The sequence below is a fragment of the Prionailurus bengalensis genome, chromosome A2, assembly GCF_016509475.1.
Source record: "Prionailurus bengalensis isolate Pbe53 chromosome A2, Fcat_Pben_1.1_paternal_pri, whole genome shotgun sequence".
Taxonomy (NCBI): domain Eukaryota; kingdom Metazoa; phylum Chordata; class Mammalia; order Carnivora; family Felidae; genus Prionailurus; species Prionailurus bengalensis.
Window position 1 is genome coordinate 144034330 of NC_057348.1, and position 25819 is coordinate 144060148.

Below are 25819 nucleotides of genomic sequence, written 5' to 3' on the forward strand. Positions count from 1 at the left end.
CAGGTTCTTACCTCCAGAGACCTCTGCTCCCCAGCCCCTCCCATTTATCACCTCTCAACCTTTTGTCATGTACAAAGGAAATGAAAACATTTATTAGGAAATGAGTTTTGGTTTCACATTTCTGACAGCTGGCAGGAGAGCACTTGAGAAGCCTTGTGACATTTTACTCTTGTCCTTGATCCCTGTGGCTGGTTGCCCCAAGGACATGCGTACTGCTCAGAGTTATTTCTTACCAGTGACATTGCTTATGGCTCTTACTCACAGAGACTTCTGTCACTGGGTGGTGCTGGTAGTTTAGTGATTCCCAGATTTCCCAGGAAAGAGCAAAAAACGAGCTTCTCGGGGCGCCTGGGTGGCTTGGTCGGTTAAGCGTCCGACTTCGGCTCAGGTCATGATCTCATGGTCCGTGAGTTCGAGCCCCGCGTCGGGCTCTGTGCTGACAGCTCAGAGCCTGGAGCCTGTTTCAGATTCTGTGTCTCCCTCTCTCTCTGCCCCTCCCCTGTTCATGCTCTGTCTCTCTGTCTCAAAAATAAATAAACGTTAAAAAAAAACCCAAAAAAAAACGAGCTTCTCTTGGTGAACTGACTTGGGTAGTTCAGCAGACTGTTTGGTCTCAAACAAAATATAGCCCATATTTCAAAGAGGTGCATGCCGCACTCAGCCACTTACTTAGTTCTAGAAGTTTGGTAGTTACCAGGCTGTGCTCTACAGTTTGAGGGGGAATGGGTTTGGGCACATGTTATCTATACTTCAGACTTCGTCATTGAGATCACTTCTTTTGCTCTTTGGCCCAGAACATTGCCCTGATATGTGACATTTACCTCTAACACTGTGTCACATCCTGATGGATAGAGCATCTGTCGAATGTCACACAGAATGTCAGCTAAGAAATCAGTCTGTCAGACTGTTGTGGGCTTTTTGGATTCTTTCTTGTGGGCTTTTCCCAATAGGCCCTGTCTAAAATCTGATTCATGAACACAAAGAGTTCAGTGAAAACACCGATATCTTTGGTTATTTAAGGTACTTTAATGGCCAGCATAAAATAACATGATATATGGTCCATAATTGGTGTTTCTCTTAATCCTTCCTCACTTCCTCCTCCTTGACCTGCCTATATTATCACTAAGGCAGCCTGGCTGAAAGAACCCATAGGGGGAAATGTGGCTTCATATCTCTGAGTACTATTTGATAACCTAGCTCTTCTAGGAAATGGACAGTAATTACACTGTACTTTGGTGGGACTTGGAGGGTGAGTCTGTCCTCAGCCTATGGGTGGGCTCAGCCAGGCCTAGTGGTAACTTGAAAAATAGGTTTATGAATTCCCAGCATAGCAAGAGCACTAAGCAACACAGTAGGATCTAGACTCCTGTTTTCTGCCCCTGGGTCACTCTGCCACTAGTGAATATTGGTGACAGGCAGATAGATAGACATGAAAATAATTTGCATAGATGCTCTGGAAAGGAAGTCCACAAGAGGCTTTCTGTTTCTTTTCACTTTTTTTTTTGTTTGTTTACTTTTTTTTTTTGAAAGTAAGCTATACATACCCAATTTGGGGGCTTAAACTCACAATTCTGAGATCAAGAGTCGCATGCTCTACCAACTAAGCTAGCCAGCTGCCCTAACAAGCTTTCTTACGCTGTTGGAAATAGCTATGTCATGCTAGTTTAATGAGTATGCATAGATGGTGACATTTGTACAGATTATGTTGTAAATATTTTCAGTTTTTATTTAAATTTCAGTTAACATACAGTATAATATTAGTTTCAAGTGTACAATATAGTGATTCAACACTTCCATACATCACCTGGTGCTTGTCACAAGTGTACTCTTTAATCCCCATCACCTATTTAACACACCCTCCCACCCACCCACTCTGCTCACCATCAGTTTGGTCTCTGTAGTTAAGAGTCTGTTTTTTTGTTTGCCTCCCTCTTTCCCCCACCCCTTTGCTCATTTATTTTGTTTCTTAAATTCAACATATGAGTAGAATCCTGTGGTATTTGTCTTTCTCTGACCAATTTCGCTTAGCATAATACTATCTAGCTCTCGCCGTGTCATTGCAAGTGGGAAGGTTTCATTCTTTTTTATGGCTGAGGAATATTACATCGTGTATTTGTACACCACTTCTTCTTCATTCATCAATCATTGGACACTTGGGCTGTTTCCATAACTTGGCTGTTGTAGATAATGCTGCTCTAAACATCAGAGTGCATGTATCACTTTGAACGAGTATTTTTGTATTCTTTGGGTAAATACCTAGTAGTGTAGTTGCTGGATTATAGGGTAGTTCTGTTTTTAACTTTTTGAGGAACCTTCCATTCTATTTCCCCGGATGGCTGCACCAGTTTGCATTCCCGCCAACAGTGCAAGAGGGTTCCCCTTTCTCCACACCCTCACCAATACCCGTTGTTTCTTGTGTTGTTGATTTTAGCCATTCTGACAGGTACAAGATGATCTCTGTTTGTAGTTTTGATTTACATTTCCCTGATGATAAGTAATGTTGAGCATCTTTTCGTGTATCTGTTGACCATGTGTATGCCTTCTTTGGAGAAATGTCTATTTGTGACCCTGCCCATTTTTTAATTGGATTGTTTGTTTCTTGGGTGTTGAGGATAGTGAAATTTTTTAACTTTGAGGTTTTAAGAAGAAAACAGCCTCTTTAGCACTCATTTTAAGCAGAATCAATGTAACAACATGCTTGTCTGCTAAAGCAGTGAGCAGCCTAGAGATAATTGTGTTGAGCCATTGCTTTCAGACTGATGGTAGAAAAACTGGCTTCGGGGTCATTGCAGTGTTGCAGGTTGAGTAAACAGAGAGGAATTAACCACTTCCCCAAACCTGTGAGGCACTGCCATAAGGCAGTACAGACCTCATAAAAAATTAGGAGAAATGGCTAGCGTGAACTGTTAGTCTTCCTTTAAAGCCGTATTGTTAGTGAGCCCCAGGAGGGCGGCCCTGTGCCATCTTCTAGACACTGACTCCCAGCGAGGTGAATGAAGATCCGAGAAAGACTGGAACACCTGCCAGATGGGAATGGGGGTTTTGTAGCTATTAAAAAATAGTTTCAGTGCAGAACGTACCTTCCCCCCTTTTTAGTGGTAGAGTTGACCCCGCTGTTTTCTGGCACTCCGCTTTACTTTAGTTTGCTTTCGCTTTGAAGCACTCCCTTCCCCCATGATACTCTCCCCATGCTGCCTTAGCGTTCTTACTTGGTTCTGTCACGATACAACATGTCAGAGCTCGTTTTACATGCTTCTGCTGCCCCTTATCCTGCCTGTCCATTGAATATTATCTGTGGGTAGGGTTATTTTCCCCTAGATAGATTAGCTGTTTTTCCAGTTGAACTCTGCCTTATAATTTTATGCCCCTGTCTGTGCAGATCCTCCACCTTCCTGCTTAGTGTCCTCTGCAGATCTCATTAGTGAGATGTTTACTCCTTTCCTGGGCCCTGAATAGAACCCCTAAACAAGAATGGCTTCGGTGTTGACCTCGAGTCTCTCACTGTATGGACTGTCACTTAACTGTCTTTTGATTATCACCCTTCAGCTACTTTTTAGTCTTTGGTGATTGTCTGCTGAACCCAGCCAATTTGAATTAATTTCCCAAGTCCAATTTCTTGAGGTACTGTATCTAATGCTTTAGCAAAGGCCAAATTAGTAACATCTGCTATATTCCTATCAGTCTTTCATCCTGGAACTTGTTGGGTAAATAATATGTGGGCGAAGGTAACGAAGCAAGGCCAGTACTTTATGTTAGCCCTTCCCCACCAGGGTGTTGGCTCCAACAGATTACTTTGTCCCTGACCCCTGGTGTCCTGTCCCCGGGGCTGTCCCTAGTGGTATTGGCAGTGGCGCACAGCGCTCTTCCTTGGACTTTGCTTTCCACGGCACTGCTTGGCCATTAATCCTTTGAGAGAAGCGTAAGCTTTGGGGAAAGGGCAGCCTGCTAACTCAGCGGACTCCTTGGGTCAGCGCAGCGCAGGGGTTGATGAGCTTTCTCGGGGCTCTGCAGCCACTGCTTCCCCCGCAAGGGGGTATATTCTGCCGTCCTTCCTCAGACCATCTGATTGGAGCTCAGGGAGTGATGTGTTATGTACGTCCTGGGAAGCCAGGAAAGAGAGAGAGGAAGAAGAGTTTGAAGTTTGCCTGTCGCTTTCAGACCTGTCCACCTGCCTGCCAGAAACAGGCTCACACCACTTAGCAACTGTGTTCAGTGTGCCGACCCTTTGAGGCCCCTTCATTCACATGCCTCTCAGCCTTTGGGAAACCCTCATTATGTCTCAAATCCCTGGCATATTTGGAGGAAAGCACATCTTTTTTGTTGAAAGGATGAATAAACCCCTAATCCCAATAGACACCTTCCTTTCCACTTTAGTTGTCTGTCATCGGCTGCCTCCTCCCTCATTACCTTGTGTCCTGGCAAGATAAGGTTTTGGCATTTTGCTGGTACTCTCCCACCTCGCTTCTCTCGTGGACTCCATTGAAAAATTGTTGATTTTTTTCCCCCAGAGTTCTAAGAGCTCCAGTGTGTGTGCTTCGTGTTTTTAATTACACACACACACACACACACACACACACACACACACACACACACACACAAAACCTTATATACAGCTGACCCACACTTTGTGTTGACACTCCTGTACTTGGTTCCCCCTATTAGGGTCCTCGTATGGGCTCCTTTGAGAGTCTGATGCATCATTTCTTTTCAGCACCATCCTAATTTTTCATCCCCATATTGACTCTCCAACATTTTCTGTTCCCATTTTATTTCAGTATTTCTCACTCAGCTGGCTCCCTGAATTACTTGGCTTGATGGGTGTTCTAAACTTAAGGTGGGACTTTTGACTCCTTCAGAGAATCTGTCTCGTATCCTTTTGAGGTATTTCCAAGATACTGAGTCATTATTGGGACCCTTCTCATTTTCTCTCCTATTCTAGCTTGTGTATTTGATATGACACATCCAGTTTAATTTGAAGTGGGCCAGAATGTGAATTTCCTTAGTGTTCTAAGAGGTCTTCCAAGTGGGGTTTTGCTGAGCTTGTTATGGGCACTGAAGATGAGCTGGTAATGCTTGGAGTCGCATCAAAGCCTGGCTGTGTGCCTTGTTTTCCTTGGATGTCCAGACCCGGAGGATATCATCTGTGTACATTCTCCTAAAGTTACCAGTAACTTTATTTAAAAACGTAATATTTTAAAATTTCCTAGAAACTGTTAGAATCTGCAGCTTGTTGCAGGAAAACACAGAAGTTATGTTAGCTCAGTGTTGGGACTTTATTCCTTTAAGGCACCTTTTACTTCTAAGATTTTGTAATTTCAACATAAGGATGTATATATTCAGAAAAGAAATTGATGCCCTGGCTTGACTGTTGGAAAGCAATTGCATCGAACAGTCTAGTGTCTGAGCAGACTTAAATGAATTTAGATTCATTCTGGACATACATAATGAGGTTAGGGTTATCTTGGGAGAAGAAAAAAGGGCAGGCTCTCCCTTATCTTTTGGTGTGTATTCTCTGTCTCACCCGGCACACTGCAGACTTAGAAACCTGGCGCTGTCCCCGTCGTTGAAAGGCGAGCACAGCCTGCCCCCGCTGCAGCTCCGCCGGGGCTCCCTGTCTCCCCAGTCTCCACACGGACTCATTTTTCTCATTGAACAAACCTTGCAACATGCCCTTGCCTCAAAAATGAAAACAAAACAGCTAGTGCTCCTGCCTTGCTGACTTTTGCACGTCTAATCTCCAAACCCCATAAACACCAGCCCTTGATTAAAATCCTATCGAATAGCTTTTGTGTTTACCTAGTATGGTTGACAGCTCCCTCCCTGTTGCAGACTTCTCTCTCCTTGAACCTCTAGGAAATCTGTGCTGGCATTGCCATCACAGACCGGTCAGAAGGCTAGAACTTGCTCTTTCCTGGGCCAATATCAACTACCCATTTCAGAGAGAAACTGAAGTAACATTCTCTCTGGGTGATGCAGTTACTGGGGGCTGAAAGGGGCTTACTAATGTTCGTGCATCTCCACTGAAGGGCTTTCAGTACCACTGACAAGAACCGCAGGTACCACAGGAGCTGCAGGTCTCCTACTCCTGATTTAACCGTAGCAGCTCCACTTTTTCCCTGACTTACAGGAGTTTTTCCCCAAAATTTTGATAGGTGAAAAAAAGAAATTTTCAGCTGTTTCTTGGAAAAAATACAAAACTTTTGGACAAGGTCCCTTCTCTCTGTATGTTTAATTTAACTGGCATTTACAGTATTGGTTCTGAATGAAATGTGAAGACTTAACTCACCAGCACTTTCCATTGCTATGTTAAAACCTCTGGCTTTAGGATTCTGAAATGGAAGAGCTCAGCACTGCTGGTTTGACACAGTTCCGATTTGTTAACTCTCTTAATAAAAATCAAGTTTCATCTCTATACCAATCCAGTGAGAAAACTGATGTTGAGTTGTATGTTTTGAAATTTTAAAACTAATAAATCCTATCACAGTGTATAGATTATATGAGTTAACCAGTTCTCGAAGAAAACAAATCATTCCTCTCCTGGGAATAGTTGTTCAAGGCAGGTTTATCTTGGATGTGATGGCTTTGCATTCATTTCTTCTCTCCATTCTCATTTTCTTGAGTATATCCTGGGTCCCAGGCATTGGGGATAATAGTAATGAAGAAAAAAGATAATAGACTCAAGCCTTACAAAGCATGTAATCTCAGAGGGACCGACATTAAATAACTTTAATAATACCTCTGGATATTGCGATTTTCCCATTTCTTCTCTTTTCTTCCTGTTTTCTTAGCCCCTCCTCTTTTCTCCCTGTCCGTTATTAACACTGCCTGCCTTACATCTTCTTTTATTCTATCTCTCATTTCTATTAAATTTTCCCGTGAGAGCATTTCCCTGAAATTCATCTCTTCTATCCAGCCTCTGTTCTTATCTTTTTGATAGTTTAATGGTACAGCTTTAAATAAACCAAGATTTCTCACTTTCAATCTAATGACCTCAACAAATGAAAATTTCTCGTTGAATAAAACTAGGTCCTACTGAATATTGTTAGAAACAGAGCTTCGATTGAAAGTTTTCTTCTTTACTGTTTAATTGTAGAATTGTGTGATCTGGGTGTCGTTGGGTTTTTAGCCCGAGTATCCTAGAAAGCTGGAGCCAGGTGAATGATCTGTACTCCCCACTCAGCTGCACTACGTCATGCCTGTGCAGGTTGGAGGCCAGCACAGAGAAAGGGGCTGTTCTTTCTCCTCAGTATCCTAGCGGCGTCCTTTCTTTTTTTGACCCTGGAAGTATACACCCGACTACATGTTGTCTTGCAGTTAGGTGTCATGGTTATGAGGTTGTTCGTGGGATTCAGCACATGTCAGTTGGGGGGTGGTTCACTGTTGGGGAATAGGGTAGACTTGCTATTACAAGTAGATGCCGTAACGGAAAATGCATGAAAAGAACTGGTGTGGGGAAGTGATTTGACGATACAGCTGAATGTGGGGAAATTTAGCTTTTCCCTTTCTTCAGAGAAGATGATGCACTCAACATCCAAATAGCAGTAATCAATCTGCATTTAAAGCAACACAAATGGCTACTTCGAGAGAGCTGTGTTTCCAGATAGTTTTCTCCCTCAGGATATTAGGAGGATCTGCTCAGCCTCTTTATTGTATCCTTCTCTTCTCTCCCTGCCCCCAGTTCCTTCTGGTAGAACTCAAGCTGTGAGATATCTTGATGACCACTGTGAGGGGTTGGGGACGGCTGGAACCCATTAGGGGTTTTTTTGCTATGTTATACACAAAGCCCCGGCTGGTTCTACAGGTCAGGGTCAAATAATGAACTCATAATAAATCTTCCTCGCCCAGTCTTGGCTGTAATCATTGGTGTGCTCTGGTTATATTCATTCAGAGGAAGTTCTGGAGTTATCTTTCTAGGTAATCTGATTTGTCTGCACATACCACAGAGTGGCTTACCTTCTCACTGTCCTCTTGGCTAAGAGGCTCGTGCTTTCACACAACACCTAAATATGTGGTTTCAAAATATGTTTCAGACATATTTCAAAAAAACATTTGAAGATTATCTTATTGGAAATGTAATTTTAATCCAAAATGAATTGTAACAGTAAAGTGAGAACACTTGACATTGACCCTTGACTCTTTCGAATGCCTTACAAGTTGACTCCCTAACCCACTGGTTCTCAAAGTATGATCTTCCGACCTGCAATGCCATGCTCACTTAGAAACTTTTTATAAAGGTGAATTTACAGACTTCCCCAAAATTTCCCCCACCCCAGACCTATTGAATCAGAAACTCTGGAGTTGAGTCCCAGCAATCTCTTAGAACATACACCTTGGGTGATTGTGGTACACACTAAAATTTGAGAAGCACTGCCCAATTCCTGACCACTGTAAAATAAGTCTAAATAGGTGTCCTTTTATGGAAGATTAATAATCTTTATTATAATTGGAATTAAGATCATGGTTCTCAGTAATAGAGAACAAGCCAGGGAATGGAGAAGCTTTGGATTCCTTTGGATTGCGCTGCCTCGCAGGGCCTTCTCTGTGATCACAGCCGCACTTGTTCTCCGTCAAGCCAGGTAAACAGCTGCCTGTTCCCTTCGACTCTTGTCTCTGTCCCCTTCCTCATACTCTGCATTCATGGCTCCTTAATTTGATTCCTTCAGGGTAGCCTCCACCAGCTCTTGGCTAATTTAATGTGAAGTCATCTTGAGGGTTGCTGTGCTTTGCTTGATTTGGCTCATCTGCAATGTCAGGTGGTTGAGTGGGTTGGAGAGCTGAGTCTCTATTACCAACATCCCTATCCTACTTTTGCTCTAATCCTTGGAAATCTCTCGGGATGACTGTAGTTGGAATAATTAATCACTGATACATCAATGTGCAGAATTTTATAGCTGCTTGTGAAGAGGAAATCTGCTTCATAGTTTTCTTTGCAGGATTCTTTGCATCTAAATTTCTTATAAACTCTCTTGTGCACTTTTGTTTTATCTTAGGCTGCCCCTGACTCTCCCCCTCCAGCTTTGGGCACAGAAGTTCAGAAGAATTACTTCCCATTCCTCTTGCTTCTGCGTCAGGTTCAGAGAGCCAGATCTCTAGTGGAACAGCAATGAATCTTTCCTAGTAGGTCCCAGTAAATGTAGCTTACATTGGAAAAACCATTTTCTAAACAGTGAGTCTGTTGCTTTTCACTCAGTCAAAAGACACATTAAAACTTCCTCTGATTTTTTTTTTTCATGTTACAGTGACAAATATTTCATCAAGTACATTGGGGATAAAAACAAACACATGGTTTCGTGGGGATCTGGATGAGCAATTAAATCATTACAAATATAGTTGTAAGAGTGGAGATAAGGTAGGTATCTGGGAGGCATAGGGAAGAAGCATCTAAATCAAAGAGGTCTTATCCCCTGAGTCCATGAGGTGAGGCATGTTATGCTGGTTCACCTTGGCAAAAGGAGATGGAAACCACTATCAATATTTGTTGCCTCATGACACAGTGTATGTGTCCATTTGTATGAATTTATCTTAAAGAATGATTGGGCAAGCACCCAACAGTTTATTTAAGTTATTCCTGGGGCACCTGGGTGGCTCAGTCATTGAGCCTCCGACTTCTCAGGTCATGATCTCACAGCTTACGAGTTCGAGCCCTGTGTCAGGCTCTGTGCTGACAGCTCAGAGCCCGGAGCCTGCTTCAGATTCTGTGTCCCCCTCTCTTCTGCTCCTCCCCTGCTTGTGCTCGCTCTCTCTCTCTCTCTCTCTCTCAAAAATGAAAAGAAAAAAAAATTTTTTTAATTTTAAGGAAAAGTTATTTCTCATGACATCGTTTATAATAGTATTATATTCACATAAGCAGCTAGCAATAGGTGACCAATTAAATTATGGAGTTTGCATCCATGTGATGAATTTATCTTCAGCAATTAAAATGATGTAAAAAGTAACATAAGGAAGTATTGATTTCGTTATCATTTCTAGCAGAAAAAAGAGACTACAAAACTATTCCGCAATTTTCTTTCTTTTTTAATGTTAGTTTTGAGAGACAGAGCATGAGTGGGGGAGGGGCAGAGAGAAGAGAGAGACATAGAATCCAAAGCAGGCTCCAGGCTCTGAACTGTCAGCACAGAGCTGGACTCGGGGCTCGAACTCCCAGACCACAAGATCATGACCTGAGCTGAAGTCAGACGCTTAACTGGCTGAGCCACCCAGGTGCCCCTATTCTGCAATTTTCTTAAAGTATAAGTGGATGGGTGTGTGTATCAGCACTTAGAAACTATGTCAGTGGTGCTTCCATCTTGGAATAAAATTATGGATCATTTCACCAGTTTTTATTTCTAATGGCCATGTATTGCCTTTGTGATCAAGAAAGTTTTAAAAGCAGTTATCGTTGGGGCAGTTTTGAGCTGTCATTGCTTCTGATCTGACCTTTTTTTGTGGCCTTGTCCTTTCAAAAAGACTTTAGACTGATATTGACCATTTCTACCCAGCTCTCCCAGTCCTTTGGTCCTAATCTAGGACAATGGAGTTTGCTTGTGTTCCCTGGAAGTCTAGCACTAGGATACCTCTTCTCTGATAGTCGGCTGACATGGAGCTCACCATCTGCCTCCCTCCCCTACCCCCCTTACCTAAGCTCTGCAGATCTGTTGTCACGCCTGGCACAATAGCGTGGGTCTTGGTTTCTTCTTATATTAGTTTTAGATGAGATGATGGCTAAGAGTTCTTTGTTATTTGCTTTAATGCCTCATAATACCTACTGACTCATTAGTCTGCCTGCCTCCCCTTGACCATAGGATTCAGTTTTCTCATTTCCAGTCTGTGTGCTCTCCATCTTTTCTGTCTCTCTTATCAGTAATTCTGATTTCGTTGAAAATCCAGCTGCATAATCTTAGCACCCCCACCTACCATTGTGCACCTGTGCCTGCTCTGTATCTTATTTCCTGAGTGTCAGGACCCTGTTGTTTTCTCCACCTGCCAAGGAACCAGTAGAAAGGCCAAAGGAATTGTTTATCGCTGCTGTGTTTCATTGATATCTATATTTGGTTCATGCTGAAACACTGTATTCACCAATGTGACCTCAAGCACAGTGAGAGGTGCTTTAGAAGTTTAGCAAGTTATTTACTCTTTGTTCTGCTTTTTAACCTTTTCTGTTGGAATTGTTTTCTTTTCCTTTCAGTCATCTATCCGGTATTGTCTAGTAGGAATTTCATACAACCCTGCCACTTTGTTCTGTTTCATTGTTTATGGTGATCAGAGCTTTGCTCTCACTTCACTGCCCATCTCCTCTAGTCCTCGACGTACTTCTGCTTCTGTTCAGAGGCCAGGCTGTAAGCTCCTCTGCCTGAACCATTCCAGGGAGCAAAACCAATATGCCTAAGAATAGGAGCATAGATCATGAAACTGTATCCAAGAGAGTCAGCAAGCCTCACTCTTTTGCCCTACAGTCACTTGGGCGTTATCCTGGTCTCCAATTTGAAATATTTTCAACATTCTGCATTAGTCAGTCACCAGTCATTTGTTCAGCTTTACTTGGCAAACAATAACGGAACTAGATGACCCTGCGTTTATAACGATGTGAACATAGCCTCTGTGTCAAATACCATCACAAATCTTACGGACAGACTCCTAACCCTCAAAGGGCCGGAAGTCTACCTATAAGAAATGAAGAGGAGCACATGGTGAACTTTGAAAGTAGCGTGTTACCTTCCATGATGGCGTGCTGACCCGAGTGACACGCGCACTCACATTGATAAAATGTAATGACTATATATATTTGAGTACGATTCTACCATCCTTTCATAGAGACGCCCAGCATACAAACTGCAGCTTACCTAGGACCCCAGGTTAAGTATCACTGATGTGGTAACTGATTAATGCTTGGGGCGAGCTTGTTGCTACGGACACAGTATAAGTCTCTTCATTCTGTAGTTCAGACCTGCCTGAGCACATGTAATGAATAACTTTCACTCATGAGGCCTGGAGACAGTGGGCCTACTTGGATGGGAAGGAGTAACACGGGAAGCATGTGAAGACATAAACTGCGAATGTATGGTAGAGGCCCACAAAAACCAAGCATTGTATTTCTCACTGGACATCACAGGCCGGTGGTCTTTGTTTTGGGTGTAAAAGGAAGGCAGCAGAATGGCGAAATGGATTTTTCTGGGGAAGTCGTGCAGCAGTGTGTGCAGTCAAATCAGCGTGACATGCAGTATCAAAAGGGATTGAGCCAGTGAAAAGTTTCCTGATGTTGGGGCGCCTGAGTGGCTCTGTCAGTTAAGCGTCCAGCTCTTGATTTTGGCGCAGGTTATGCTCGCACGATTTGTGAGAGCTGGCTCCATGCTGGCAGCGCAGAGCCTGCTTTGGGATTCACCCCTCTCCCTCTTTCCCTCTCAGCTCCTCCCCCTGCTTGTGTACACATGTTCTCTCCCTCTCTCTCAAAATAAATATTGAAAACAAAAAAAAACCTGTTTAATTTTCCTGATGTTATCTAGGAATAAATTGCTGAGGACCTGGCACACTAGGGTTACAAAAGGGCCAAGTGAGTTCAGTTAGGATGGAAGAGGGGTGCCTTGGTGGCTCAGTCGGGTGAGCATGTGACTCTTGATTTGGGCTCAGGTTAAGATTGCACGGTTCATGAGATGGAGCCAGAGCACGCGGTCCGCTTGAGATTCTCTCTCCCTCTCTTTCTGCCCCTCCCCTGTGCACAATCTCTCTCTCTCTCTCTCAAAATAAAGAAATAAACCAAAAAAAAAAAAAAGAAGAAGAAGAAGGAAGGAAGGAAGTATTGGGTGTAGGTGATGAAGCCGAAGCAATTAAGAAACATTTTGGGGGGCGCCTGGGTGGCGCAGTCGGTGAAGCGTCCGACTTCAGCCAGGTCACGATCTCGCGGTCCGTGAGTTCGAGCCCCGTGTCAGGCTCTGGGCTGATGGCTCAGAGCCTGGAGCCTGTTTCCGATTCTGTGTCTCCCTCTCTCTCTGCCCCACTCCCGTTCATGCTCTGTCTCTCTCTGTCCCAAAAATAAATAAACGTTGAAAAAAAAAAAAAGAAACATTTTGGTTCCTAGTTACCGAGAAAGTGTTGTTAAAGGGAAATTGTGGATTCAGGAACTCCTGATCTCTCTCACTTCTACACCCTCCCCTGCCTCATCATCCTCCTGCTACCTCTCTGTTATATGCCATTTCTATAATCCACCACTTTGTTTTCTTTAGATCTCTTTTATGTATGAAAGCAGTTGTTATGAAACTGTGTGGGAAGTTCCTGTTCCCCAGAAAAATTCACGTGTGTAATTCTACCATTTCAGGGTAGTTTATAGATAGTCCCATCCTAAGTATGAGGCTCATTTAAGTCCCCCACTTAAGAATTCCTTTTTTTTTTTTAAGTTTATTTATTTTGAGAGAGCGAGCTAGTGAGCGAGTGGGGGAGGGGCAGAGAGGGCGAGAGAGAGAGAATCCCAAGCAGGCTCCACACTGTCAGCACAGAGCCCATTGTGGGGCTCGAACCCATGAAACTGTGAGATCATGACCTGAGCCAAAACCAAGAGTTGGATGCTTAACCAACTGAGCCACCCAGGCACCCCCCCACCCCAACTTAAGAATTTCTGATGAGACAACTGTTTTATGATTGGGTCAGGTTGAGTCTAACTGTAAAGCCTTGACTTTCTTTATAATCACTCAAAAATATACATTCAAAATAACAGTCTACCACCATTGATTTGGAATTAAGACTGTGGTCCGTTTATGGCACAGGATGAACTGTTACATGTCATAACTGCCTTAGAGAGGTTTGGGCCCTAGGTTTTTCTGCCTGAGCATGGAATCCCAAAACCTTAGAGCAAACTCTGTTCCTTTGCATCAAGAGTGATGATATTCTCTGGGGTGCCTGGATGGCTCAGTCAGTTAAGCGTCCGACTTTGGCTTGGAGCATGATCTCACAGTTCGTGAGCTCGAGCCCCACGTCGGGTTCTGTGCTGACAGCTCAGAGCCTGGAGCCTGCTTCAGATTCTGTGTCTCCTTCTCTCTCTGCCCCTCCCCTGCTCATACTCTGCCTCTCTCTCTCAAAAATAAACAAACATTTTTTCAAAAAAAAAAAAGAGTGCTAAGATCCTAATCCTGTGGTGTTGAGGCAGTGGAGGTAATCTCAGTGTTCTCACCTGTCTTTGCAAAGTTCATGTTTTTACTTCTAGTAGGGAGATAGTAGCATCTCATACATGAGATTTTCAAACTTTGCTGTTTAAAGAAAGGAAAGTGTTGGGGCTCCTGGGTGGCTCAGTCAGTTAAGCATCTGATTCTTGGTTTCAGCTCAGGTTATGATCTCACGGTTTCAAGAGTTCAAATCCTAGGTCAGGCTCTGCACTGGCAGTGTGGAGTTTGCTTGGGATTCTCTCTCCTTCTCTCTTTGCCCCTCCCCCAACTCATGCTGTCTCTGTCTGTCTCAAATATATAAACAAACTAAAAAAATAAAATAAAAAGGAAGAAAGAAAAAAAGAAAAGAAAAATGTTTTCCAGTGATTGGAATGGGATTCCTCTCCAATACTGTGGCTTCTAGAAGCACCCTAGAAAGCTGAGTTTTCATCCCTCTTCTGCCCTGTTACCCCTTTGTATGCATGTGGACATATACTCCCTTTTCCTGTCTGGTGATGATTTCTGTCCATTATCAACACTGCTTGGCTTTGCCATATTTGTACTGCTGCTTCCTGGAGACGAAAGCTTCTGCGAGGAGCAGACTGTGTTCTGCCCCACTGCTTCCTTTCTCCTGGCTGGCCGGAGCACCAGCCTGCTTTTGTGAGAAAGCAGCTATTAAGCAGACACAGCAGGAGAAAGTTTAGAAGTCAGGAGTTTCATTCCTTGCCTAATGAAAAGGGATGTTGAGCTGTGGTTGCAGCCTGCAGGGAGAGGGAGAGGGAGAGGGAGAGGGAGTGGGAGTGTGGGGAGGGGAGTCAGGTGTTTGCTCTGTGGAGTAGGTTTCAGTGGAAGCAAACCTGCTATTTCACTACTGTCCCAGGTCTCAAAGACCAAGCTTCCCAAACCTATCCCAGGGAAACCTGGTCACATAAGATGCAGGGAGGCCCCACTGAGAGGTGGTGACAGAGCAGTGGAAGCTGAATCTCCCCTTCATTTACCATTTATGTAGTGGTTAACAGGCAGTCATGTCACTGTCCTTAGAATCCTGTAACAAGATGTATGTTCTATGTCCTTCGGCAAAGAACCGTGGCAAGCCCGCTCCTCTTGGTGTTTGCTCCTTTCCTCTTTGAGGCGCATACATGAATTTCTACACTGGGCACTTTCCCCGGATGCTCTCCTGAGAAGCTCTTGCTGTGGCATCAGGCTTGTCTGCAGGGATGCCTCCCAGGTCATTTCTGGAGCAGTTTGAGAACAGGAGCCAAAGCAGCCTCAGCACAGGGAAGGAGACCCAAGCTGAATTAGACCGTGTAGCTAATTTCTCAGAAAACCCTCGTACTTTGCAGCCTGGGTCCGGTGCACCACATCCGCTTTACAGTGCTTCCTAGGTGGGCATTATTTGACTCAGTGTTTACAAATTCTTAACTTTCATTTTGCCACTGTTTTCTTAAGAGCTAACAGAACTGTTGCTCAGATTATATATGATGATGTTAAAATACTGCTTTCTTGCTGCCTCTTGAATGTGCCTGAAACTGATCTAATTTAGCACTCATAAATCTGGTAAGATTAAGCCTTTGAAGATTTTTCCAAAATCAATGTCTAAATGCAAATAAATATCTGATAGGTAGAACATAAAGTTTTTCTTTCTTTCAAAAATTTTTATTAATACTTAATTCTAAAGAATTTTGTTTTTGTTTTTGTTTTTTTTTAATGTTTAATTTTTGAGAGAGAGAGAGAGACAAAGCATGAGCTTTGGAGCAGAGAGAGAAAATGGAGACACAGAATCCGAAGCAGGCTCCAGGCTCTGAGTTGCCAGCACAGAGCCCGATGCGGAGCTTGAACTCATGGATTGTGAGTTGATGACCTGAGCCAAAGTCTGACACTTAACTGAGCCACCCAGGCACCCCAAGAATTTTGGTTTTTAAATGTCATATGTACACTATTATTCATGTGTTCTGGCTTTAGGGTACTATTTTTTCTCCCTCCAGCATGCTGAATCTTGGTTAAGTCCTGGATTTCTGCTTTGGGCACAAAACTACTTTGGGGTCACTAAAGGAAAACAGAGTTTTTGGTTTATCACCTCACTGCTTTTGCCTCGAGAACCTTTGTTTTCTAACTTACTGCCCAGGCCATGTTCTTTTTTCCTTGTAGTTTATGAAATGCTCTCCAGCCCCCTTGAAAGGCCACAAGTTCAGCCGTGCTGTCACATGAACCCGTCTGTTTATAGGGCAGGTCCATTTATTTTGGTTGTCCTTGTTGTTAGAAGAGGATAAGGCTGTAGGCATTTTGTGGCCCCAGAGGACTTGCAGAAGGCTTAGCAGGCCTCACCTTAAAGGAAGGTGAGTTATAATCAGGGCTTGCCTGAGCTTGCCTCGCCTCACTGAAGCTTCTTGTTCTTCAGGCTGCTCCTTTGAGTGTATGGTAGCAAAATGAGGAGAGCCTGTTGGGGGTAGAGGCTGTATGCTGGGCTTTGTGGGGTAGAAGAGTCACATTTGTTGCTGGCTTGAAGCCACTGATTTTCCATACAACCATCCTCCTGTCCTCAGCCATTAGATTGCAAATCCCAAGGTTCTAGAAGCATAGCTTGAAAACCAGCCCCGTTGTGGTCACTTAACACATTCCCTGAACTATAAATTACTAGACTAATTTGCAAATGGAAAATTCTGACCCATTTGCAATTTCTAAGGCTGAAGCCCTGGATTCAAGTTCAAGAAGAGCCTTGGGAATTCAGGGGAACAATGAAGCGCTTTCATTCAGTTAGCAGCGCAGGTCAGAGTGACTGTTCAGTTTTGCTTTTCCTGTTCAACATCTGTACTTTCATTTCTTACCCTCTTCATGGAATAGAAAGTATAGACGGTAAGGAAACCATTGTTCTTTCGGAATAGAAGGCATTTCAGATTAGTTGAATGGGAGATCCCCAGAGTTGGAGGAAGGGGCAAGTGGTAGATGGTAACAGCTCAAGTATATAAGAACTAAGACAGTGCCACTTTGCACAGAGAAACAGCCACCCCATTTGATTAGTGTGATTTAAAAGTTAGGACCTAAAAGTAACCCCTGCTGAGTACTGGCCTTTGCGTCTTGTCATTAATAAGTGACAACCTGAGTGGGGGAAGGTCCACTGTGGTTGCTGGTGTGTAGTGTGAAGGTCCAATATACTTGTCCTGGTCTGGGCAGTTTTCTCTGCACTTTGGAATTCAAAAACTCTAAAAAGGCTAGTCTGCAGAGTGGGTACACCCCTGAATCTCTAGTTTTTATTCTCTAAACTCAAAAATGTTACTTGCTTTGGCCTGGAGTCTGGCAGTAGAGAGATAGGTCTTATCTAATAGTGTAGCGAGGTCTTGTTCCCTGGTCCTTCACTGTTACATGAGTGATCATACCCAGTGATGCTTAGGCTTCTGTCTCTGAAGCTACCACTCAAGGGATTAGGAGGTAAAAGATGAGAGATTGCAGCAAACCAACCAGTGGTCAGATGTGTGACAGAGTCCCCTGCTAAATCCGGTTATTATAACCTGTAACTGATTTAAAATGAGGCTTCATGTCAATTATGTAGCCTTTGCTAATTTTCCCCCACTGTTAGAAATGACTTCTGTACAGTGTTTCTTCATTCAAGGCAACTTATCTTTTTACCTGGGAGGAACTTATTTCCATTAGAATTGGAACACTAGCTGCATATTTTGCATTTAAAATGTTTCATGTGATTAAACGCAGAGAGAAACATTATTACTTCTGTTTCTTAGGAATGTGCTCTTCCAACTGATTCTTCTTTTGTGCCTGGAACAATGCCTTTAATTTGGAAACAAGTTCAGGAGCTCTTTCTGATTCCCAGTCACACCGTTAGCTGAAACTAGCCGCCAACTACTTGTAACTGGGCTTAGCAGAGCAGGCTTGTCTTCTCCCCTCCACCAAACGCTCCTGCGGAGACTGGCTCCTCAGCAGTGTGCAGTGTGACTTGTGTGGTGATAGACCCTCCATGTGAATGACCTCTCTTCTCACCCGTTTTTCCCGCCCTCCTACCCCTTCCTGATGTGATTTGTATATTAATCGGGTTGTCTCTTCTTCCTTTACAGAGCTATTAAGAATGGCAAAGGACTGCATAGCAAGAAGGAAGTGCCTATCCACCGTGTCGCAGACATATCTGGGGTGAGTTGTGTCCCTGAATAGAGCTGTGTGGCTCAGAGGCGCCAAGAGCTTGGCTGCTTACTCACCAAAGGACTTCAGCTTATGTGTTTTCTGTAGCTCATTTGTTTTTAGACACAGAATGTGAATTTTTCCAGGGCTGCTGCTTATCATCTATGGAGATCCTGTTTTATATTCTGAAAAGGCAGAATTCAAACTAGGGCATAAAACCTCCATCTATCTCTTCACCTGAATTGGTACTGTGTTGCTTTTCCATTTTGTTTTAATGATTAGGAGATATTAGAAGATGTTTCTTCCCAATTGTAGTAAAAAAAAAAAAAAAATTGCCTCCTTTTTAAATCCCTGTTTAATTCCCCAGATGACTGGAAAGTCTTACTGGGAAAAGGTCAAGTGTAGATTTTAGGACAACCTTAAAAATTAGTTGTCATCTCCTTATGGCTTCTTTTCCCTCCGGTTGCTTCGAAATGGGAGGAAGGTGTGTGCTTCCTGTGAGCTAATACACACAGATGGCACAGAAGGATGGAAGGCACGAATACTTTTGAGCTCCCAAAGGGCTGTGTCCAAATGACTACTCAGTGAATAGGACTTTACCCTTGCACGTTTAGGATCTCTTGACTGAAGAAGATACCTTTGTTAGTTGAGAGTGTTTATTCATTTATTCAACAAGTGTTTGAATACCTGCTGTGTCTGAACTGCTCTGAGCACTTAAGGATGTAACAATGAACAAAACTGATAAAAGTCCTTACCTGCAAGTGGGGAAGGGAAACAGCAGTGTCAGGTAGCAGCAATGAAGAGAAACAGAACTGGGTAAGGGAAGAGTGAATGGCTCAGGTGTGGATTTCATCAGGTGCCCAGGGAAGGTTCGTTGGCTCATCACTTCACCTTCTGCTCTTGGGACACACACCATCCATTTCAACTCCACAGTACCTTAACAGTTAAGGAGGGGATCCAGGTCATGTGTAGGGGGCATCACATCGCCCAGGGGAGATGACAGAGGAGCAGCTAGTAAATCTTAGCTTGCATTCTCAGGGAGCTTGCCTTGGGCACCCAGAAGAAAATACTCCTATAAACAAGCTTCTAGATCACAGCCTAGCCCACAGCAGTGATGGATTAGAGTGTATTATCTTCTTGTTATGTTGTGTTCCCAAGCCTGGCTGAGACTTTGCTTGTTGTTCCTTGTGATCGTGTATTATAAATGTGTCTGGCCAGCAGTCCCTTGCCTAGGTATAGCAGTACCACGTTCATTTTAAGCATTGGTATTCCGTTGAGCTTTTCTTACTCTGTAACCAGTCACTGCAGACTACAGAGTAAATAGTGTTCCCTGTGTTGAGTAGACTTTTGTTAAAAAGTTGTGCCTCTGCTTAATGAGTGAGGTATGTTGATATACGTTCTTCGTAGCTAAGATTCCTCTGAAGCCCAGAAACCTGGTGGCTAAGGTGTATCTGCTAAGGCTCCTTGTTAACAGGTGTGATTCCTGGCGTGCTGGTATTAGGCCTGTTTTCCCTGTGGCTTACCTTGCTGAGTTATTGTTGGCATATGTAATAATTGCTGCATGTGTCTCTTGTGGCATTCTCAACAATATTTTCCTTAATATTCTTTTGTTGAAGATGTTGGAGTAATCAAAGGGCAATTTTTTGGCTGTTCAACTGCAGGGAGAAAGAAGTTATAAATAATTGTTTTGGAAAACACAATGGTGACTCCTTTATACCCAGGCCAGATGTGCCCATCCAAAAACTTATGTCAGCTCTACACTTCAAGGCTTTCTGGAAGATGAATTAAACCTTGGGGATATTGTTCCCTTTTGGCCTGTGGAGTTCATGTTCTTGCTCAGATTTCCCACTGGCAGTGAGGTAAAGTCCTCGGCAGGTATTTGAGATGGAGGCACATTTGCTTCCGGGCTGTGCTTTTGGCACCTGCCAGCGTAGTGTCCTAATGATCTTTATTGCCATCTTTAAATCTCATGTTTATACCTTGTTGTGTTTTGGTGTTTTCTTGTGTTTTCCTTTTTGCAGCAACGGTCTTAATGAAACTTGTCTTCATTTTTTTTCTTCCTATTTTTTCGCTCCCCCCTTCCCAACTAGAGCTCATTTTTATACATATCTTTATTTTCTTTTCTGTATTGATATTGGAGAATGTTTGTTCTTACGTTATTTAAAAATACATGTGAGTTATATCTCCCTCAGTTACCGCATAAATAAAAAAAAAGAGAGAAAGCTTGAACAAGTGGGAGAAAGTGAAAAGGCTGTTCCATTTAAATAGATGTCAGAATGACCTTGCCTGCCTCCATCACACATGATTCAGCTCTGAATACAGGCTTTTTTTTTTTTTTTAAGTGCCCTCCGTAATAGAGGAGTTTTTCTCTCTGTTTCTAACCTCCCCTTCTTTCCTTCACCATGTTGTGTTAAGTCTGTGTGTGTGTTGGGTTCCCTTGTGCCCTTTAAGTGAGATGAATGGCTTTTCAGCTTCCTGAAGCATGTTGGCCACGTTACTGTCGAACCGACAGGTGAGTGCATAGGGTCAGACAGGCAGATAGCTTACAGGTGGATCAAGACAAAACACCCCCAATAAGGGCAATGAAATACACGCGTGTATAATGGTTTTGTAAGAGTTTCTGAATCTTTTTTTTTTTCTTTTTTCTTTTTAACTGGGTCTCTTTACCTTTCATTGCTCCCCCTCTTAGTTGCAGGTCATGATAAATGGAAGTGTTTGTTGAGGTGATCAGACATGCAATATACTGCCAAAATAGCTTAGTATGATCCGATATGTATGCATAATGCCTCTTCTCATCCCAGTACACATCCTTGGAATGAAAACAAAAGACATATATAAGCTCATCACATTTTGTCTCCTAAACACACCCAAGAAATGTGCTATACAGAAGATGTCACGTCATGATTAAATTTGTTCTAGGCTTCATGGTCTCCAGCTTTTAGCATTGAGTTTCTCCCATTGTCCATACCTCTTCTCTTACATTTTCAGAGATGGTTTCATCATGTAAAAGTCCAGAGAGTATCTTAACAGGCCTTGTATGAAGACTCAGCACGTGTAAGGCCGCTTGGCTGACTTCCTGTGGTGGGAAGGGAATAATCCCAGCACAGGAGTGGGAAGAAGAGTGTCTGCTTTGGGCAGAGAGACACTGGCCTCTGGGCAATGAAGCCAGGAGGACTTTTCGTATCTGCTCCTTCCTGGGGCTGGACTGGATGCCTGCCTAGTGGCTACGTGACATGTTTTTCAACTTTGTGTTGTGCTCCACCATTAGAGCCTCTTGTACCACTTCCCATATTGTGACCTTGTTATGGTTTTTTTGATTTTTGTAAAATGTTGTTAGCTCCCAACTTTTGGGTGGTTCTTTTCTCTGTTATTTTCTTGTTAATACAGGGGATTCTTGCCATTAATGTCAGTGGAGTGCTGTATTTTCCACAAGGTACACGCATCTGTGGATACCACCAACTGAGTGAACCCCACCTTTTGGACAGGGGTTCGTTAAACTTGGCTTTTCTGCATCATTTGCATCTGGTTTCAGGGTAACCACTAAGGTAAAAAATATGGCCAGTCTGGTAATTTGGATCCTGAAGAAATTACTAGTTTCCTTTATTTCTCATTTTTCAAGATGAAGGAAGTGTGGTATTTTAAGTTATTGTTGTCCTTTCTGTAATCCTCTGGTTTCCCTCGAGGCCAGGATGTTCCTATGAATTTGAAACCAACTAAGAATTTGACAGACTTGGCACTAGATCTGATTTGATTTGGAGGATGGTTACGTGGTGGTTATTTCACTTCGTAGGTTCGCGTTTTTATTCTTCGAGGGGTTTGTTTTTCCTTGATCCCATCTCCCCTCCCTCCCTCACCGGCAGACAAAAGTTGGGATGTGCGTGTCAGTGGAATATAAGGCTGTTTCTTATCTTAGGTTTGTTACTGTTTTTGCTGTAGCCTGCTCTGTAATAAATACGATCTCCTGCAGATACAGAATGTAAAACAGGCAATAAAATGGGGCTGGTGCGTGGCTTACTGTTGTTCTGGTAAATCAGACAAATCAATTACAGTTCTGAGGAGCTCCCCACTCCTCAGGTTGCAGCCAGCACACTACTTCTTCCTGCGCACCCCCCCCCCCATCTCCTTTTCCGTTTGTGCGGGACCAGTACTCAGTGAGTCACACTGTCTGTTTCCTCTTCCTCCATTTCCTGCCGTGTCTGTTCTTTTCCTCTCTGGTGTGTGAGGAGTCTGGAACTCTGTTGACAGCAGTGCAAGATGACAGAGCCTGGGCCAGCCTCCTGTCCTCTCCAGTTGTACTTCTGCAGGTCCCTGGGATAGAGTTTTCCTTCTCTGAATGTCTCTGCCTCTTCATGATACAGGGTCATGGCAAGTCCTCTGTTCATATGGCTGTTGTTTGCTCTCCTTCCTTGCCTTCAGTAAACCCCTGTGTCTTTTTTTTCTGTTAGCTGCTGCTGTGTTCACTTGGACTTTGGTTCCTTGCTCATGTTACACACGCACTTTCTTATAACCTCCTCTCTCCATGATGATTTCGTTGGACGTGCATAGTATTAATGATAAGAATTTCCTTAAAGCAGGGGCCTGGAATGATCCAAAGACTAGCTCTGGGGGTAGGAGGTAGAGTGTGAAATTTTGGGGTCCCTCTTGCTGTAGTATATCGTGAAATGAACACTTGGGGAATTGACCAATGAGATTCTAACTTGCAAATATAAAGGATCAAAGTGTTCCTTTAAAATAAATAAATCGGATTTTTTTCCAGCATCTCCTCCTGACCTTTCCCATCAGCTCCTAGTTTTTCAGTGCCTTTTTGTACTTGAATAGCACTGTCCTCTTTCCCTTGGGGTATTTAAGCTATCCTCCTTTTGTAAACCACTAGGGTCTCTTTAAAGAAGTAATCTTTCCCTAACTACCCATGGAGTTGGGCATCAGTGGAAGAGGTAAGTAATAATATTCTTTTTGGCTAAAGAGAAGTTAAAACTGGTTTGTCCACTAAGAAGGTGAAAGCCGTTCCCATCACCCAGAGACTTTGTTAGTTAGGTCTGTGTTAAATTAGTTTCCCTTTCATGTCTTACTGGCCCACATTGTTTAGATGGTATTCTTGTATTATTCCAGTCTTTTACAGCTACCTTTCTTTCTGTTCTGTCTCATCACTGTACCTTAATGGCACCATTGCTCATTTCTTGTTTGTTTTTTGTTTTAATAGCCCTTCCCGCTTTTACTCTCCCTTAGCCTCAAATTTCGTTCTGATGTCCCTTTTATACCGACCACACAAGGCCAAGGCCTATGGTTCTGCCCCGTGGGCTTCTGTGACCTGGAGGGTTGCTTAGCACTAGAGCTCTATTCACACGGTAGCCATGGCCCCACAGCTGGGCTCTGCATTTGCCACCCTGGGGAAATCCCATAGATGCCCTCCCTGTCTGCTGAACTTGTTCTCTAGAGCAAGCATGATACGCTCCGTAAATATGATGGCCCCTTGTGGAGAAGCCATGATTAGTCCTGGCGGTGGGTTCCCACAATTGTTTTCTCGCATCTCTCCTGTATATTTGGAAGCTCGAGTTGTTGCCAGTTTAGGGGAAGGCACCACTCCTCTGTCCCCTTCTTCCCCTATTCCCATTCAAGGTTCTTGAACTTCAAGTGGACTGCAGTATGCTGCTCACTGACTTGGATTCTCGCAGCACAGAAACCTGTACCGCAGCCTCCACAGCACAAGGTACCTGTGATGCCAGAGTGGCAGCTACTCTAGAAGTGTCTCAGCTACTAAGGAAGCGAAGGGTCTTTTCTTTTCTCTTCACCTTTTTCCTCTCCTCCCCTCCAGAGATGGATGTTGTTAAGGTGACCTTGATTGTGTCAGGGTAGTTGGCTTCAGCTAGCTGCTCTCCCTAACAGTTGAGGGCATCGCTTCATTGTCTTTTGTCCATTGTCCCTTTCAGCCATAGTCCTGTGTGGCCATTTCAGGTTTTTTGAAGCTGTCTATTCAAACTCCCCAGAACTGCAGGGGTGTCCCCTTCTCCTTCTAATGAAATTCGAAAGCAGTGGGCATCGGAGAGAAGCCTTTCTCAAATTGAACAAGTTTCTCAATAAAAACCTGGAAAGAAATGCTGGAATTGTTTCAAGACTGTATTTCAGCATTTAGCAGTTTGTGATGTTATGTTTAAGGCACCTCCTTGGACCAATTTAATCCACCTCTCACTGAGTTCTGTTCCTTTTATGTGTGCATCCATGGTTTTGTTAGTGGCGATAAGTTTTTTCGTTTTTTGTTTGTTTGTTTTGCACCATAGGGCACTAAATTTAGGACGTAGTATCTCACCTCCTTTAGTTGAGAGTGTCAGGAGAGATTGTTAAAGACTTTGGGACAGGCACAACGATTACTCAGTATTCTTTCACTGGAATGCTGAGTTCTGCCTGGTAATTCCTTTGGGGTTATCTGATTCTGTCAGGTCTGCTCCTTTGTAGCTGGGCTGTTTTGTACCTCTGCGGAGAGAGAATGTAACTTGTGAAGGCCTGATGTAATGCAAATGATTTCATTCTTGTACAGATGTGGTCCTGTACATATGACACAATTGATTTCTACCCTGTAAGAGAAATGGTTTCAAATGTTACATTTTCACCCTGCGGTCTTTCACTCTACAGTTTTGAGTCTTTAGAAAATTAATCTCGACATCCTAGTTGCGTATGTTTATCCAGTCCTCAGATTCTCTTTTGAGTAAGTTGTAATGTCTTATTGGTTCCCTCATTAATTAGTGGGTAAAAATAAAATACTTGATGTTTTCATTGTATATTTTTATTAAAGTCATGATTTTCCCTTTTTGAAAATTATTCTTTCAAGAGGGGAAGCAGTTGTAGAAACGAGGGAAATAAAAAAAAACAATTTATAAATTGGGCATTAAGAGATCAATTATGTGCTTTGAAAAGTCTTTGTTTTATTACCTGCTGTATACCTAGAAATGTGAAGTGTCCTTTGGTTGTGAAAGTAATTTGTTTAAAAAAGTTCTAAAGTGAATGTCTCTTTCATCTACAGAATGCCTGGTTCCATGCCTGTACCTTACTTGGCCTACCATTTTGTTCACCAGTAGGCTTTTCTTATAGAAACTTCAGGCACCATAGCCAATTGAGGTGTAGAGATTGGACATTGAAGACAGGGCACAGTTTGACATTTGCTGAGTGTGTCCCAGCTGTGCAATTCAACACCTCTGAAGAAATGTTTGATCAAGTGACTTGCCCAGAGGTGGAACACTGTCAAAGACAGTCATTCTTTATTTGTTGCTTCTGAGAGTAAAGTTTCTTCTTTCCAAAATAATCACACTTGATATGTCACTGCACTGAATTCTGCTTTCAGGAAGTTTTCTGCCACAGATTTTTCTAGTTCCCGTCTGATTCCTTATTTAACTTATGACTTAACACATAGGAATGCATGCAACTGAGCCTCTTAGAAACAGGGTCCTAGCCTTCAATCAAGTGTCCTGAGCTATAATAATGACTTTTTACTTTCTTCCTTTGTTCAACAGAAGGAGAAAGGGAATTGAGGAAGTTCAGGAGCACTTTTTTCCAAACAAAATGACTTCTCTTTCCAAAGGGAGTGGCCTGGAGCC

The 25819-nt window shown here is 43.2% G+C and overlaps 1 protein-coding gene across 1 annotated transcript in view; it reads left to right on the forward strand.

Moving 5' to 3' along the window:
* SND1 (staphylococcal nuclease and tudor domain containing 1) overlaps nt 1-25819 on the forward strand; it is a 421931-nt gene that overhangs the window by 231069 nt on the left and 165043 nt on the right. The window contains exon 14 of the mRNA XM_043589426.1: nt 18173-18245. Within this exon, the coding sequence (XP_043445361.1) occupies nt 18173-18245 (73 nt within the window). The remainder of the gene's footprint in view (nt 1-18172; nt 18246-25819) is intronic.